This window comes from Hirundo rustica, chromosome 2, assembly GCF_015227805.2.
Source record: "Hirundo rustica isolate bHirRus1 chromosome 2, bHirRus1.pri.v3, whole genome shotgun sequence".
NCBI lineage: Eukaryota > Metazoa > Chordata > Aves > Passeriformes > Hirundinidae > Hirundo > Hirundo rustica.
In genome coordinates this window covers 63,940,959-63,955,884 of record NC_053451.1, presented here as the reverse complement: position 1 = coordinate 63,955,884, position 14,926 = coordinate 63,940,959, and the positions used below count along the sequence as shown (strand labels likewise).

At 35.5% G+C, this 14,926-nt stretch overlaps 1 protein-coding gene across 3 annotated transcripts in view; it reads left to right on the top strand.

Moving 5' to 3' along the window:
• The window catches only part of PCDH9 (protocadherin 9), a 689,243-nt gene that overhangs the window by 439,471 nt on the left and 234,846 nt on the right, over positions 1-14,926 (top strand). The window contains exons 4-5 of one of the 3 annotated variants that reach the window (XM_040054889.2): positions 9,801-9,876; positions 10,810-10,893. In XM_040054889.2, coding sequence (XP_039910823.1) covers positions 9,801-9,876; positions 10,810-10,817 — 84 coding nt within the window. In that variant the 3' untranslated portion in view covers positions 10,818-10,893. Of the gene's footprint in view, positions 1-9,674; positions 9,877-10,809; positions 10,894-14,926 lie in introns of those variants that run through there. The other 2 variants (XM_040054888.2, XM_040054887.2) reach the window with 2 other exon arrangements.

Sequence of the window (14,926 nt, the reverse complement as noted above, 5' to 3'; positions counted from 1 at the left end):
TGGCTAAATATTTATGAACATAGTGCAAGATTTAGGTAGGTTAATTTGGGGTGTTTGAGATCTCTGAACTTCATGTCTCTCTAATGGCAAGGGTTATAACAACGGAGTTGTCAAAAGAATTAATCTGTGTCACATCTTCTAATACATGCCCTAAATTTACCTTGTCATGTATAGTCAATGATTGAGTACAGGCATTCCAAAAAGGGATGTTACTGTTATTTTACAATTATATAGCTTTTAGGATGGCATGAATGTTCTTTAGAGCTGCCTTTCCTCCTCCATTAATTTTTAATTTTTAATAGATATATACAAATTTGTTCAATTTTTAATGACTACTTTCTCAGGCTCTTTTTCCCAGAGTTTCTAGTAAGAAATATGTAGTAAATATGTCAAGCTAACATGGTTTGCTAATGTCTAGCCATTTGGATGAATAATAATTCTGAACATGAGCTTAGTTTTCTACTGGCAACACACATGGCTATTTTCTTTTATGATGTATTGTATAGAAGTTTCCATTTTTCTCTCCACTTTCCCTTCCTGCATGCATCTGAGATATTAATTTTCATAATCCTAGGCTTAGAACTGATTTTCTGAGTCTCAGACAATTAATTCAGGAGGATAGGGGTTCATATTTAAAATGTTCAAAATCTATTAGTGTTTTACCAGAATCCAAAGCTGAACAAGATAATTCTCTGATTTAGAATACATTAAATTGTAACATTTAACTTTCCTGTTATGTCAAATTTATCTTGCAGTCAAGATGATTTTAGTTAGATAGCAATGCTTATTAAGAAAAGGACTATTTGCCTTTTAGGTGGATATTAGGAAGACAAACCTTAAAACATATGATAGTCCTGTGTTTAGTTAAAGGTTTGCCAGTCCTTTGAATGTCCAATACAAAACAAAACCAGAAACCAAAAAAACACAACCGCGCCGCCATGCCCCCCCCCCCCCCCCGGCCCCCCAAAAAACCAGAACATAAAACACTCAGGAAGAATTTATTAAATAAAGATTATAGTTGCAATAAATAAAATAAAAGAACATCACTACAAAAATACAGGAAAAAAATGTGATATTGCCTCAAAAGATAATGGAAGCCACAGGATTTCACTGCAGGTTTTTCTTCTTTCACTGTGTCTGAAAAACTAACACAACTCTCCAGCCAGATAAACTCTTTGTTCTCCATGTTTAAATGTGCCTAGGACCATCATGCTGTCATTTCCTACCCAGTCATGCGTCAGACTGTAATTAATATTTTTCACCTTTATAAAAAGGCCAGTTCTGAGCAGCCTTACAGAAGGACAAGTAGCAAGACAGATATAATAGGTAATTATATTTATGTTTCCTTTTAATATATTGAAGTATAATTTACAGATTTCTATGAAATTTTAGTACTGAGAAATTGAGCAGAAGAAATTAAATTATTGTCTGGGATAGCAACAGTTTACATTCTGAAATCAATACCAACATTGTTACCTTAAGGGGAAAAAGAAGTATATACTGAGGCACTCCAGCTATTTATAAGGGTAGCATGGTATGAAGAAGTAACATGAAGAGGCTGTATCAATTGCTTTTTCTTTTCTTCATTCTTAGTTTAACTTGAAAGGTTAGCCAAAACCCTATCTATCTCCATTATCTTGGTTCTGTGGGTAAGATATCAAGATGAGCACGGAGAATGGATTATCCTGTGATGCAAGCAGGATCCTTGAATAAGGACTGCCATGGGGACTGCACAAGGAAGTTTAGTTTAGAAGCAGCCAAGAAAAAAATAACCCTATTTCTCTTAGCAAATTTCAGGGATCTACTGCACAACTTGTACATAACACAGACTTGAGCCAAGATTATCAGGGAAAAGCAAGAGTGTTTTTTTACTAAGAAAGTAGATTGATTTTATCTCAGATTTGCATTTTTTTACAAAGTTCAGTGAAACACAAAAGAAGAATGTGTTAGTGAGCTGAGTTATGCAAAGCCCTGTGTGAGGTGCTTTGTGGCTTTCTTGTGAGATACACTATGACAGTCTTTGATTCACTTTTCCAAACTGGAAGAGAATGTAGATTGTATATTTTAGGGGCCTTTCAGTAAATCAATCATAACTGCAAAACATAACAAATAATTGTTTATTTGTAAAAGAAAGTAATACAGAAACCATATGTTAATTCAAAGACCTTGACAATTCCTTCTGTGGAGCAAATACAAGCATGGCTATGTTCTGTTGAAACTGTTACTAATCTGTTTTTGTGACTCAGCCTCCATTTACAGGATTGATCTCATTTAAACAACAACAACAACAACAATAACAACAACAAACCAACAACAACAAGAAGACAAAAAACCCCCATGTTGTAGTACATGAACTAGGAATCTTTGTTTTGATCCTGAAAGGAACAAACTTTATGAGACAGGCATCCCCCACAAAGACATTTGGAATTAAGCATAGATTTTTCTTGTGTCTTTACAGCGTCTTCTTAAACTTGTGCACAAACAATATCTTTTCCATAAGCATCACTTAATCATAATTTAATCATCAATAGCCCACGGGCTTTTTAGGGTATTTGTCTACTGTTGACACTTGATTTTATTTTAATATGCTTCTCCTCTGACTTCTTTATTCATGAGTGAAGTTTCAGTAAATTAAGTCATGTATAGATTTTTCTGTTTATTTTCCATTACAGAGATAAATTATTTTTTCAAGTTTCACTTTCAAACCTCCATATCAACAATCTTTCCATAAGGAAAATATTCCAAGAATGTTTTCTTTGAAGTTGTTTTTCTTTCATAATATTTTTTTGTCATCTTAACACAAAGTATACCATAATAGTTCCAAAAAGAAAGGCAGATATATTTTGTTGATGCAAAATCTCCATATCTGAAAAAAAAAAAAAAAATCAATTAAAATTAAAAAATATATATGTATGCTTGCATATATATTCTGATATTCAGACCTACATCCCATTCTGCGTAGTTTAATTTGACTTGCTGTGAACTGGATGTTTTAGTTCTTCTTCCTGTCTGGGAAATCAAGGAGAGAAAATGAGGCTTTTAATTCACAACTGTATTGAGTGAAGAAGTTTTAAGTACCTAATTTGTAAACTCAAAATGTGACTCAGCTGGTTAAAATTCAGCAGGTTCTATTTCCAACTACCCAGTGTAGAAATGTTTTTTTTAATTACAGCTTGCTTTATAACAATGGATAGGATCCGTAGCCAAATTTTTTCCCTGTGAGACATTCAGCAATGGAACAATAGTATAATTATTTCTGGGATCCCTGATTAGCAAAAACAATACAATAGTTGTACAAAGCTTGGAGGTTTGGTCTTTGGAATAAAAAAGAAGCAAAAATCTCTTCTTAATGCTGATTTCTTTAACTTGCTGTATGATTCAAGTACATATTTGGAAATAAAATGCATTTTAGAAGCTAGTGTATAATGGAAGAAACTGAACAATTTTGAAACCTAATGCTTATGCTCCTACATTAAAGTTCTGTTTCCAACACAGCTCATAACTCACCTGCCACAGGACATTTCAAACACTCGATAACACATGGCATGATTTTTCCTGTACTTCAGGCTTTTAGCACTCAGGTCAGCAAAATACCTTACATTTTTTTGCAGCACGCTTTCTATCACTGTATGAGTATGTTTGGGAAAATAGGGCAGCAGCAAAAAAGCTTAGTCTCATAAGAAGTGCCTTTAGCTCACACGTATTAGAGTACCTTCTCTAGAAAACCGTGCTGAGGTACAATTTCTACCAATTCTCCTGGTTAAGTGAGGACTTCAATATTGTAAATATAATACTCTATGCAACTTTTCCAAAGCTTTAGGTTTGGATGGAATGAAATTAGGAATTTTAGTATCGGAATACATTTTATAGAGCTAAGATTGTCAAAAATTAAGTACTTCAGTACAAAATTTTATTTTCATCTCTGGGAAAATACAAAATTGCTTCAAATACTTCCAGATTTTCTTTTATTTTCAGTTAGAGTTGACAGAATCACAGAATGGCTGAGGTTGGACAGAGCCTCTGGAGGGCGCCTAGTCAACCCCCTCATCAAGCAGGGATAATCACAGCAGCTTGTCCAGAGCTATGTCCAGATGGTTTTTAAATATCCCCAAGGAGGGAGATTACACAGCATATCTACACCACTTGGGCCAGTGCTCAATCACCCTTCGAGTAAAAAAAAAATAATAAAAAAAAAAGTTTCTTGATATTCAGAACCTCCAGTGTTTTATTTTGTGCCCATGATTACCTGCTCTATCATTGGGCACCACTGAAGTTCTCATATTAAGAAGGAATGAGAAAAATAGAACAGGAGAGTATGTGGAAGGAAAAATGACCACCCGCAACAAAAATATAATTTTTTAGTGTTTTCAGTATCTCCAAATAAAGTATAGCAATGAAGAAAAATGCTATATGCTATGTCAAACACAAGTTCTGCTTTTTTGTACTTGATCAGTAAGGTTAGAATGTCCCCATCCTCTGCCATCTATTCCTCATCTCTACACCAGAGTTTGTGTTGCTCTTTAATGGCATTTTCAAGTAGCACAGCTATTACTTATATTCCGTAATTTCACAAATTACACTTCTTAGAAAATACTAGGTACCTATTTTACTTTGTTGTAGCAGGAAAAAAAGGAGCCTGACCAGTTTCATGTGTCTTTGATTTGATATAATTTGGTTGTTACTATGTTAAAAAAGTGTTGGCTGGCTGACCACCTGGTCTGAAAACAGGGGGAAAAAAAAAAAAAAAAAAAAAAAAAAAAGTTGCTATTGCGCTTGAACCATCTTATTTTCAGCACAGGAAGTTGCTATCCATTATCACCATCTGAGATGGTGCTTCTTGTGTGGGTGTAAAGTCATGCTTCACCTAGATGAGCTTCATAGAATCTGCTGCAATAGGTGATTAAAGGAGAATGATTCCTGATTGTTTTCCTGAATTTTAAACTCAGACTAGGTTCAAAAACCTCATTGAGTCAAATTGTTCTGAATTATAAATTGAAATTACTTTGACACAGGTAAGATTATATTGCTTTGACTGAATTCTCCTTTCAGTTTAGGGTTTCACATAACAGTGAGATGATACTTCCTGACTAGAGATAAGGACTGAATTTTTTTAGGATCTGAAGAAGACCCCTATTCTCCCCCACCAAATGCTTGTTCATGATTGAATATGTCATGGATTTTAGATATGAATTTTGGCCAAGTGTTGGGACCTGAACCATAACCTTACCTCATGCTGTATGTAATCCCACGTATATTGTAGCATAATTAAAATTGTAATTACTTGTTATCATTAGTCCCAGTGTTGTACCAACTACAAACGTCATTACTCAAAATAACTTGATTGTGTCTTTAGGTAAAAAGAATAAAAAAATTGATTTTGTTGCACAAGGGAGTAGATAAACACGAGCATAGTCTAAGCATGTTGGATTTTCTTCTGGAAGAAGAGTCCCTGTCTCTACAGTCATGGGGACAAGAAATTCAGTGAACAATCAGTGAGGGGCTCAGTGGGCCATCCTGTAATGCATGCTTCTGGGGGAGTCTATGTGCCTTGCCTAAGCCAGCTGTGCATGGTGTGTTGGTGTGGATTCACTGACAAACTCCAAGCTGGACCAGCCAGGAGTAGGAGGCCCCAGGTGTGGGTGAAAGTATCTGCCAGGCAGCAGGGCAGTGCTGGTGTTTGGGACCCATGAGCGTGGCCTGCCAGTGGGGCAAGCGTGTGAGTGCTGCGTGTGGGCAGAGAGCACTCAGTGAGATCAGCTGATGAGCTGGGGACCTGTGGGGTTGGTAAGGGGGACTGGGATCTGGGCAGGGGTGCTGGGCAGGCAGAGGGGCTGTGGGAGCTGTAAAGGTGTGTATTTGCGAACCTGGAGAGTGTGGTGTGTGTGCTGCACTGGAGGGGACATATCTCTGTGTGCCTGGGTCTGCTGTGAGTCCTGAAGACAAGGGCTGCCAGGGCCAGAGTCTTGTCTGAGGCTGTGTAGCCGCGGCTGTGGCCAGGTTGGTTGTCCATGTGTGTGTCTGCATTACATGCCCAGTTTTGGTAATGCAGCAGCATTCCTAGAGCAGAGATCCCAGGCTGGGCTCCAGCAGCCAGGTGGGAGGGTTCTGGACAAGGCAGTAGAGGCAGTGGCCACATATCACGTTACTTAGCACTTGTAAGCTCTCAGTACATTGAGGGCAGTCTTTCTTTGTAATTCCTGATATGCCTAACCTTAAACGTTTGCTTTGAGTCTTTTTTTTTTTTTTTTTTTTTTTTTTTTGCAGAAGGCTTGTTCCTGTTTTTGTTTTGATGACACAATGTAATGTAAAGTTTCTTTATGGACTGCATATTTTCCATCCATCATCTCTGGAACTGGATCACTGTTTACATGACTCTTAGATATTTTTATAACCTTTCGCAATGATTTGTGGATTCCTTAGTGGGCAGCTGTTGTGGGTGAGAATGGAAACTTCAGAGGAAGTTTATTAGAGAAGACCTGCTGTTGAGTCATGGGGTGCAGAAAGGCTCCCCTTGTCTTCTAAACTTCTCAGAGAGGAATTTAGGTGTCACTGCATCCAGTCTTAACCCCAGACTTTGTCAATGGTTATAGTAACTTTGTTATGCAGGATTAATGATGGCAAATTAGATAAATTTACATAAATATTAATTAATTTATTATTTAGATCACAAATGATTAGAGAAAAGATCTTAATTAGATTTATTTACTATAGCATGTCAAAGCTAAAACTGCTAGAAGCAGATAGTATAGGTATAGTGCACTATATCAAAGCTATCAAAGAAGAAACCATTATTAAGTAGAGATTGATACAACTCACCACACCAATGCTCATGGGCAGATCTCTTTCACTGAGCCTCAAGGAGTATCCTTGAAGGGGCTCCCCCACTTCAAGGGAGAAAACTTCATACACTTCAAGGAGTATGTGAGAGGAACTCAACCTTGTGGAAGCGGACTTGACTTCTACAGTGTGTAGTGATGGACTGCCAGTCATATGTCTTCAGGTCTCCTTAGCAGCTTATTTGTCAAATCTTTGCCTCACTATCAGGATCTTAATTTGGAGTTGGTGAGCCAGACTGTTTTTAGCATAATTCATTGCCAAAACCCACACGACAGAACCTCTCAGCCCACCACTGATAGCTTGCAAAATAGGATGTTATTTGAGTTGACCACGTTCCAAAACAGACCACCCTGCTACAGTGGCTCAGAAAGGCAAGACAATGTACTTTTCTCTCATAATTTAAAGTATGGATTTAAAGATTAATAGTATTATCAACTATGAAGTTTCCAGTATAAGTGTTAGGCCAATGTCATTTTACTGGCTAACTGATCCTTGTCACTGTCAGTATAGAGCAGATTTCAGCTAGTATGAGGAATTTTTGTCACCCAAGATAATTTTACTATATAACTCATGAAATAGGCCATTTTTGTAAGTATGTACTCATCTGTTTATTTAGATAGTTTATTAGTTATAGGGGTTTTATGATTTTGCAGATCCTAAAACTTAATTTGTCAAAACTTAGTTTTCTTTGCCATTCATGTCTTCTAATAGAATCTTTTAGGTTTAAAACAAATGGAAACAATCTCCTTTCATCAGATCATAGTGTGACCTGGGGAGGAGGTGGGGACAAGGGGATGCACCACCACAGTGTTCCACTTGCTGACTTACTAATGATGTAAATTCTTAGTTTGGAAAAACAGATATCTGAATTTATCTTTCTGAAAGTAGTTGCAGAAAGAGAGCATTTTAAGTTGTGTTGTTAGCTACATTTCTGTTGTGCTCATATTGAAGTGGGATAGTGAGTAAAAATTGTTCAAGGTGGTAGTTCCAGGGGAAAAAAAAAAAAAAAGTTTTAAGAGAAAGTAACAAAAGTATGAAATTAAGTTTTTCTTAGTGACATATATAGAGTTAGGTTCTCTGCTGATGTAATGAATACATCCAGTGACTCAGAGGATCTGTTTGGTTTTCTACAGCTGGATTCTAATCCTAAAGCTAGAAAAGGAACTTAAAAGCAAAATACTAATTACAAAATCACAGCCAAGAGCAAATAGTATTACATTTATTTCTATACTGAATAACACAGCAATCTAAAGTTGACTTAATCAACTATAACCACCCAAGGGAGATGAATAAAAAGAAAGCCAGTAGATTATATTGATCATCATATAAAATGGTAGCAATTACCATTAACAAATATTCTTTAATAAGCAAACATACAGTTACTACTATTAACTTGGAGCTTTACTCATTAAAAGAAAAAATTAAAAAGGGGAGGGAAAAAAAAAGGAAAACTGGGGCCTGATGCTGTTTCAGGATGAATACAGGACTAGTCAAAGGTACTTGTTAATACTTGGATGTTTCTTTCTCTTCTGACTCTGTAGAAATGTTGAATCATTAGCTTAGATATAACCCATAAATTTCAGATCAATTATATTGATAAGTAATAGCCACTAACTAAACAGTTACTATGCTTAAGACAAAGTTTGTAAATCTCTACTTTATCCTAAAATAATCTAGCAAACAAGACCCCTGAAGCTGCCTTTTTTTTTTTTTTTTTTTTTTTGGTTTGTGTGTGTGTGGGAAGACATGCCTAACTTAATTTAATCACTCTCTTGAGATACTCTTAAACTAGCTGTTTCCAGTCCTTCAAAGATGCAGTATTTTTATCCATGAAGACCTGTGATATTCCTTTCATGAATCCAACAGTCATGGTTGCTAAACAATTTGCAGCGGTGCTATCAGCTCTGAAGCTCTTGGGAAATCACTGTATCTTTCTGTGGCCACAATTCAAAAGTCAGATTTTTTCTCCAGATGAGAGAGGTTCAAAATCAATAATGGCTAACTAATCTAAGTGCATGCTGAAGGGTGTACTTTTTTTTTCTTTTGAGATGGCTACAGGTTTTTTGTTTTTTTTAAAGTTCAGTAAAATTTGTAATTCTTCCTCGCAATCCCTGTGGTTTTTTTTTTTTTACAAATTCTGTGCTGTTTTATTTTTATTTCTCTTACCAAATTGATAATCTTTTATTCTTCCACTGCATTTTGGGGTTTTGGAGTTCTTTCCTGACCACTGTGAATTCACACATATATTATCAATCCTAATTATCCATTTTAGCTACATGACTGGTATCAGTTAAATATACTTATAGATAGCTATTTATTCATGGTACTATTCCTGAAATATGACAACAATTTTTATGGGTTTGTTTAGCCTGGTGGATGTATTTTTTTCCCACTTTGAATAGTGGTAATAGAGATTTTAAGCTCAGAAATACATACTTATTAAATGTTCAGATGTCATTTGCTTTTCATAACATAGTTTACAATGGTTTCTGCTCTCAGAAAGAGGGTTTTTTAATACGTGATGTTTTGAAAATTTTGAGAAATATACCTAATTTCCCACTGATCCATTTCTTACAAGAAGTTTACTTCACAGATGAGCATGTAAAGACCTCTGAAATTCGGCGGTCCCATTTACCAATTTCCCATCTTAAAGCAAGTAAAAAGAAAAAAAAAAAAGACAAATCAAACTGCAAACAAACAAGGAAACATGAGAATAGCAATTGCTTTATAAGCATTGCCAGGGATCTATTTGTATGTCAAAAGTTTAAAAGAAAATAATAGTCAAGAGAACTGAAAAGAAGAGCACTAATCAGTGTGTCCTGTGCTCTTCTTTGTAGTCCCAGCGCCGTGTTACATTTCACCTCCCTGATGGCTCCCAGGAAAGCTGCAGTGACAGTGGTCTGGGAGACCACGAGCCAGTGGGTGGTGGAACCCTGATCTCACACCCTCTCCCTCTGGTTCAGCCGCAGGACGAATTCTACGACCAGGCTTCACCAGACAAGAGGACTGAAGCTGATGGCAATTCTGACCCCAACTCGGGTGAGTCAACATCTCTTTTCTGCTTATCTGAATTGCTTTGCTAACTTGATTACTTTATTTTTCATCCCTTTGAGCTTTGCAATGGGAGAGATGTTTTTAAGCATGTACATGAGTGTTTGATCCTATTATCTCATAAGAATTGTTTGGAAATAATGTAGTTTGCCTGAAGTGCCTCATGTTGTAATTTGACTGTGGAAAGAAAAGCTTATCCAGTAGAATAAATGACTTCATACTAATTGCAGTAAGTAGTAACAGCTGGGGAGAAGAATGTCCTACAAAGTAACAAGTTTCCCTAATGCTTGCTGCTAGTGCTGTAGCTATTTAGCTTTAGATTTTGTTTTAGGAAAGTCATTCTAAATACCAATTTAAAGTTCAAAGACATGGAGGTTGCACTCTCTTTTAGATTAATAAAGAAATCAGTAAATCAGTGAAGCACTGAAAAATTGAAAGAACCCAAATTTCTTAAGACCCTTACGATTCCTCCTTCTAACATTAAGAGTCACAGGGTTTCTTTGTTAACTTGGAATGGCATGATGTATTGGAACTGTCAGAGACAGGTTTTCATACAAATATTAAGGATGAGCTATTTGATTTGGGAAGTTCTGCCTTTCTCTTATTTCCTCCTTTATAATACATTTACATTATTGCTGTGTTTTTGTGAGACCACTAAATATTGAAGCAAGATCTTAACCAATACTGTGACTGGTATTTGGGCATTGGAATGTGGACTATGAAGACTTAGACATACTGGAAACAGGGAGGGGGAAGCAGCAGTGCTCTTAAGCTTCTTGGGTTTTGTCTAGAATGTGGAGACAGAGGTTAAAAGTCTTATCTGTGCTCTTGGAAGGTAATTGAACCTGAGTTCTCTTGCATCCCAGGAGTATAGAAATAAGAATTAGTTTCTCTCTTTGGCATTTCTCCCTTTTTGTATAGATGATTAAGTTGTCACTGGGCCTGTACAAACCAGGAGAGAAGGTGGCCTTGGGATCTGATGAACAATATTAAGGTCCATCTCCTCATTTGGGCAGAGCTGGATCTGAATGATGACATTTACATCATGCCAGATGACAACATGAAGTGTGGAATATTGACTTTGGAAATATTTTTCTCATATATATATGGGAATACCAAGAAGTTGTGTTGGATGAAACTCTACAAAGAAAAAAATTTGAAATGTTTTACTGTCTGAGAGTTGCATTCTGGTTTCTTCTCATTTATTTACTGGGGTTTTTTGTTTGTTTTTAATTGTTTATTTGTTTGTTTGGTTGGTTAGTTGGTTGGTTGGTTTGGTTTGGTTTGGTTTGGTTTGGTTTGGTTTGGTTTGGTTTGGTTTTTTTTCCCCCACTGGCTATGACACCTGCATTTAATTTTCTTTACCAAAACAGAAATAAAACAGAAATGTTTTGGGAACTATGATGTTAAACCCTTAATCTTTAGAAATACAAAGAATGAGAAAAGAATCACAGCTATGAACGGATTGACTCTGAAGCAAGAATGTATGTCTGCTTAAGCAAGCGAGGAGCTTAAGTGGAATTATCCATTTAATTCTCTGACCATGTATGAGACTTGTGAAAGATTTAACAACATCAGAGAGGAGTTTTAAGGAAGCATTGCATGTTGGCACTGTCGCATTGGCTTCACAGACTCTAAACTGTACATCTCTTCAAAATGCAACATAAAAGTCCACCAGGAGAATTAGGAAAAAAAGGGCTTAGTAAACATCATAGCAAGTTATTAAAAGTGCAGTTTTGGAAATTCTGTGTTAAACACATTGTGCAATCAAAGTATATTAATCATGATCATCTATTCATGCCTGATATAGACACTAATAGATTAGTCAGAATGAGTAAGTATTCTTGAAAGCTATATGAAAAGTTTTAATATGTTTGTGGTTAAATGTAATTTAGCCTTAGGGATGCTAAATTTGTGTCAAATATATGGAAATCTAACCATCAAGCTGTACTAATCATTAGTGAAGGATTGAAATATAGTGGGTTTTGCTTTTTACCAGGCATTGAAACATTATACTCTGTATCCCATCAAATCACACAAACTAAGAAAGGAATTATATTGTCAGTACTGTGACAGAAATTTTCCTAGAAAAACCCAGGCCAGGATGGGAATCATGTTGCTCATTAGATGGCTTTAACTTCTGTATTATAAGTATCAAGTTATTGCCTAAGCACTGCATCAAAAGTTAATTTGCTACTGTAGGCATAAGTTTTTGAATGAGAAGTGAAATAAGGTTTAAAGCAGTTTATTGAAGATTCTGTGGCAGTTTTCAGAAGAGAAAAATGCTATTTGGTATTGGGAAAAATTACTTTGTGGGTATTTACATGTGTTCATGGTTAAAATATCCAATGTATTATCATTTGAACATTGTATTCCTTGACACTCCTAAGCTGAATTTCTAGTTCTATTGCAGTGAAATGTTCCCTGGTTGTATTTACCTGTAGAGGTAGTTTCATTTCTGTGGCTGTTTAAGGGATCGGTGGTTATGAAAGTACTTGAGACATGCTAAGCTAAAAATATACGTCTATAAAGTAAGGAAGAAAACCCTAGGGGAGAGTTGTAGTATTATCATGTACATGTCCTGCTACCAGTTTTGGATGATAATTGCATAACAATATTTTTATTCTAAATGCTTCAACTGAAGAGAAAGAACAGTGGTATTGGGAATGTTTGCAGATGACCTTTACACCAAAAATACAGATTTGTTCCACTGTATTTTTATGAAAGTTCATTCTAAGTAAAAGTTTGCTTCAGTTCATGAGAATGTGGTGTTAATCTTGGTAGTAAAGTCCTTGCCTCATGCTGAGGGCAATTTTGGTTAATGACTTTAATGCTCAGTGAATTGTGTGGGTTATTACTGTACACTGCGAAGTTACGTGAATAAAAATACAACCATTGTTTCTCAATATAATGTTGCTATTTTAATTATATATGAAAGTGAACAAGGCTCAAGTCTTCAAAACCTGAAACTGGGTGGTGGGGGTTGGGGATGTGCTAAAAGTCTTGCTAACTTGTTACACAAAATTATGAGAAACCTTATTGCCATATTTACTTGTAGTCATTAGCTTCTTCAGAGACACAAGAACAATAATTAAACAATTTAATGAAAAAAACACATACAGTGAGAGTACATTCATCTAGCTAATCTGAAAACAGAAATCTCTCACACCGGGTGAAACTGAAATGAAGAGAGAAGCCAAATATTAGCATTGTCAGCCACACACTCTCACTGTGTCTATGAGAGAAAGGCAACAAGATAGAAATATGAAGTCTTATATAATGATGTGTTAGCCCAAGTTTGGTTTGCATCACTGAAATATGTCTTCTTTATTTAGGTCTTTTATTTTGAAGGGTGTCTTCATTGTGCTAAGATATTGTAAATTGATCAGTATTGTTGATGATCAGAGGAGTTTGATGTTAACCTGTCAATTGCAACTTCCTTATAGTTCACCTTTGTCATATTTGCATCTTGATATAATTGGTTACTGTAAAAAAGAATATTTTCCAAAGATCCATCATCTGATACAAGTTCTTTACCTTTTAGCATGTCAGATAAAAATTTAGAAATCATTCCAGTTTCTTTAGAATTTTTATTTTTTTTTTTTTTTTAAAAAGGTCAAGGTAAAATTAAATTTACTTATACTACTTTAAAACATCTTTCATTACCAACATTCCCACTTTCTAATGATTTTAAATGTGTGCATCAGGAAGTATACTTTTAACACAAACATCTTTATCATCAGTTGCATTAAAACTGTACAGCTTTCTAATGTATTTTAATGTAAATTATTTCTTCAGGTATTGCTTAAAACTCTCTGTTCTTTTGTTCTCAAGCAGTCAGGTCCAGAGTGTTATTTTTCATTGCTATAAGTGTGGTTTACATCAGCATGAGAAAACAACCCACCTTATTAGTGAAGAATTCTCCTTTCACTGTGGTTTAGTAAAGGTTGTCAGGGACTTTAAATTTAGACTGGAATTGTTAACGTGTGTAAGAGTTGCAAGTAGCAGAGCTGTGCAATAGAGCTGTACGAAGTAAAAATGTGCCTCCTAGTGTAAAGAAGGGGAAAAATGCATTTTCATGAAAATGCTTGATAAATCACATTTTGATAGCTGCAAGCTGTGGATGTGATTCATTTTTCTTCAAAGAGATAAAGAGGAATAGCATATATTTAGTGGAGTGTTAGAACTGCTCTAGGGAGAAAGTCTACTACACACTGTGGATGAATCTATGCAATAATTCCAATGGTTTAAAACCAGACAGGAATATAATATTTATGTCTTCTGATACATGTTTAAGAAGCTAAGTAAATACTTGCCTAATTTCTACATCTCATTAATAAGTAGTATCAATATATATCAACAAAGTAATAGCTTTATAAAAACATGGAGCTGTAGCAAAAATTGTAACACACCCACTAGTTTCAAGATCATGTTTTTGTTCAGTAAAATTAAATAGAATATTCTATTATGTCCTATGTTACTTCCAAAGCAATTCCATATTCTTGGAAGTGATGTTATATTGCTGTCTTTCAATAATAATATTTGTGGATAGCTTTTTTATTTTCAGTACAATAAAAACTATGTGGTTAAATTTGGCTGATAAATACCTGACTTCCCACTTCTTAATAAACCTAATACTGTGGCAGTTTAGTCAAGTAATGTCAGGGGTGTTAAATGGTACTCTAATTCCAGTAATAAGTAGGAATATCTCTGTGGCAGTGGCTTAATTATGATTAAAGGTCAGAGTAATGGCAAGACTGCCTTGTATTGCTCTTGATCATATGAGTGTCCCATGTGGAGAAGATAAGCCTCTCTTGCAAAGAACTTTGGTTTTATGGTGTCACTGTCATTACACCCAGTGGGTGATGATTATTAAACCTTGCGGACATACCCTCTGCTTAATCCTGTTTTTCATTCTGCTGCCCCTCCAGTTTCCTTTTTGGCAATACTGGAGTAGTACATAGCTAATCAACTTAAGGTGTAGAAAGAAATCGTACTGTATAAATGCCTGGATCTAGATAATTTGCTGTCCATAGTA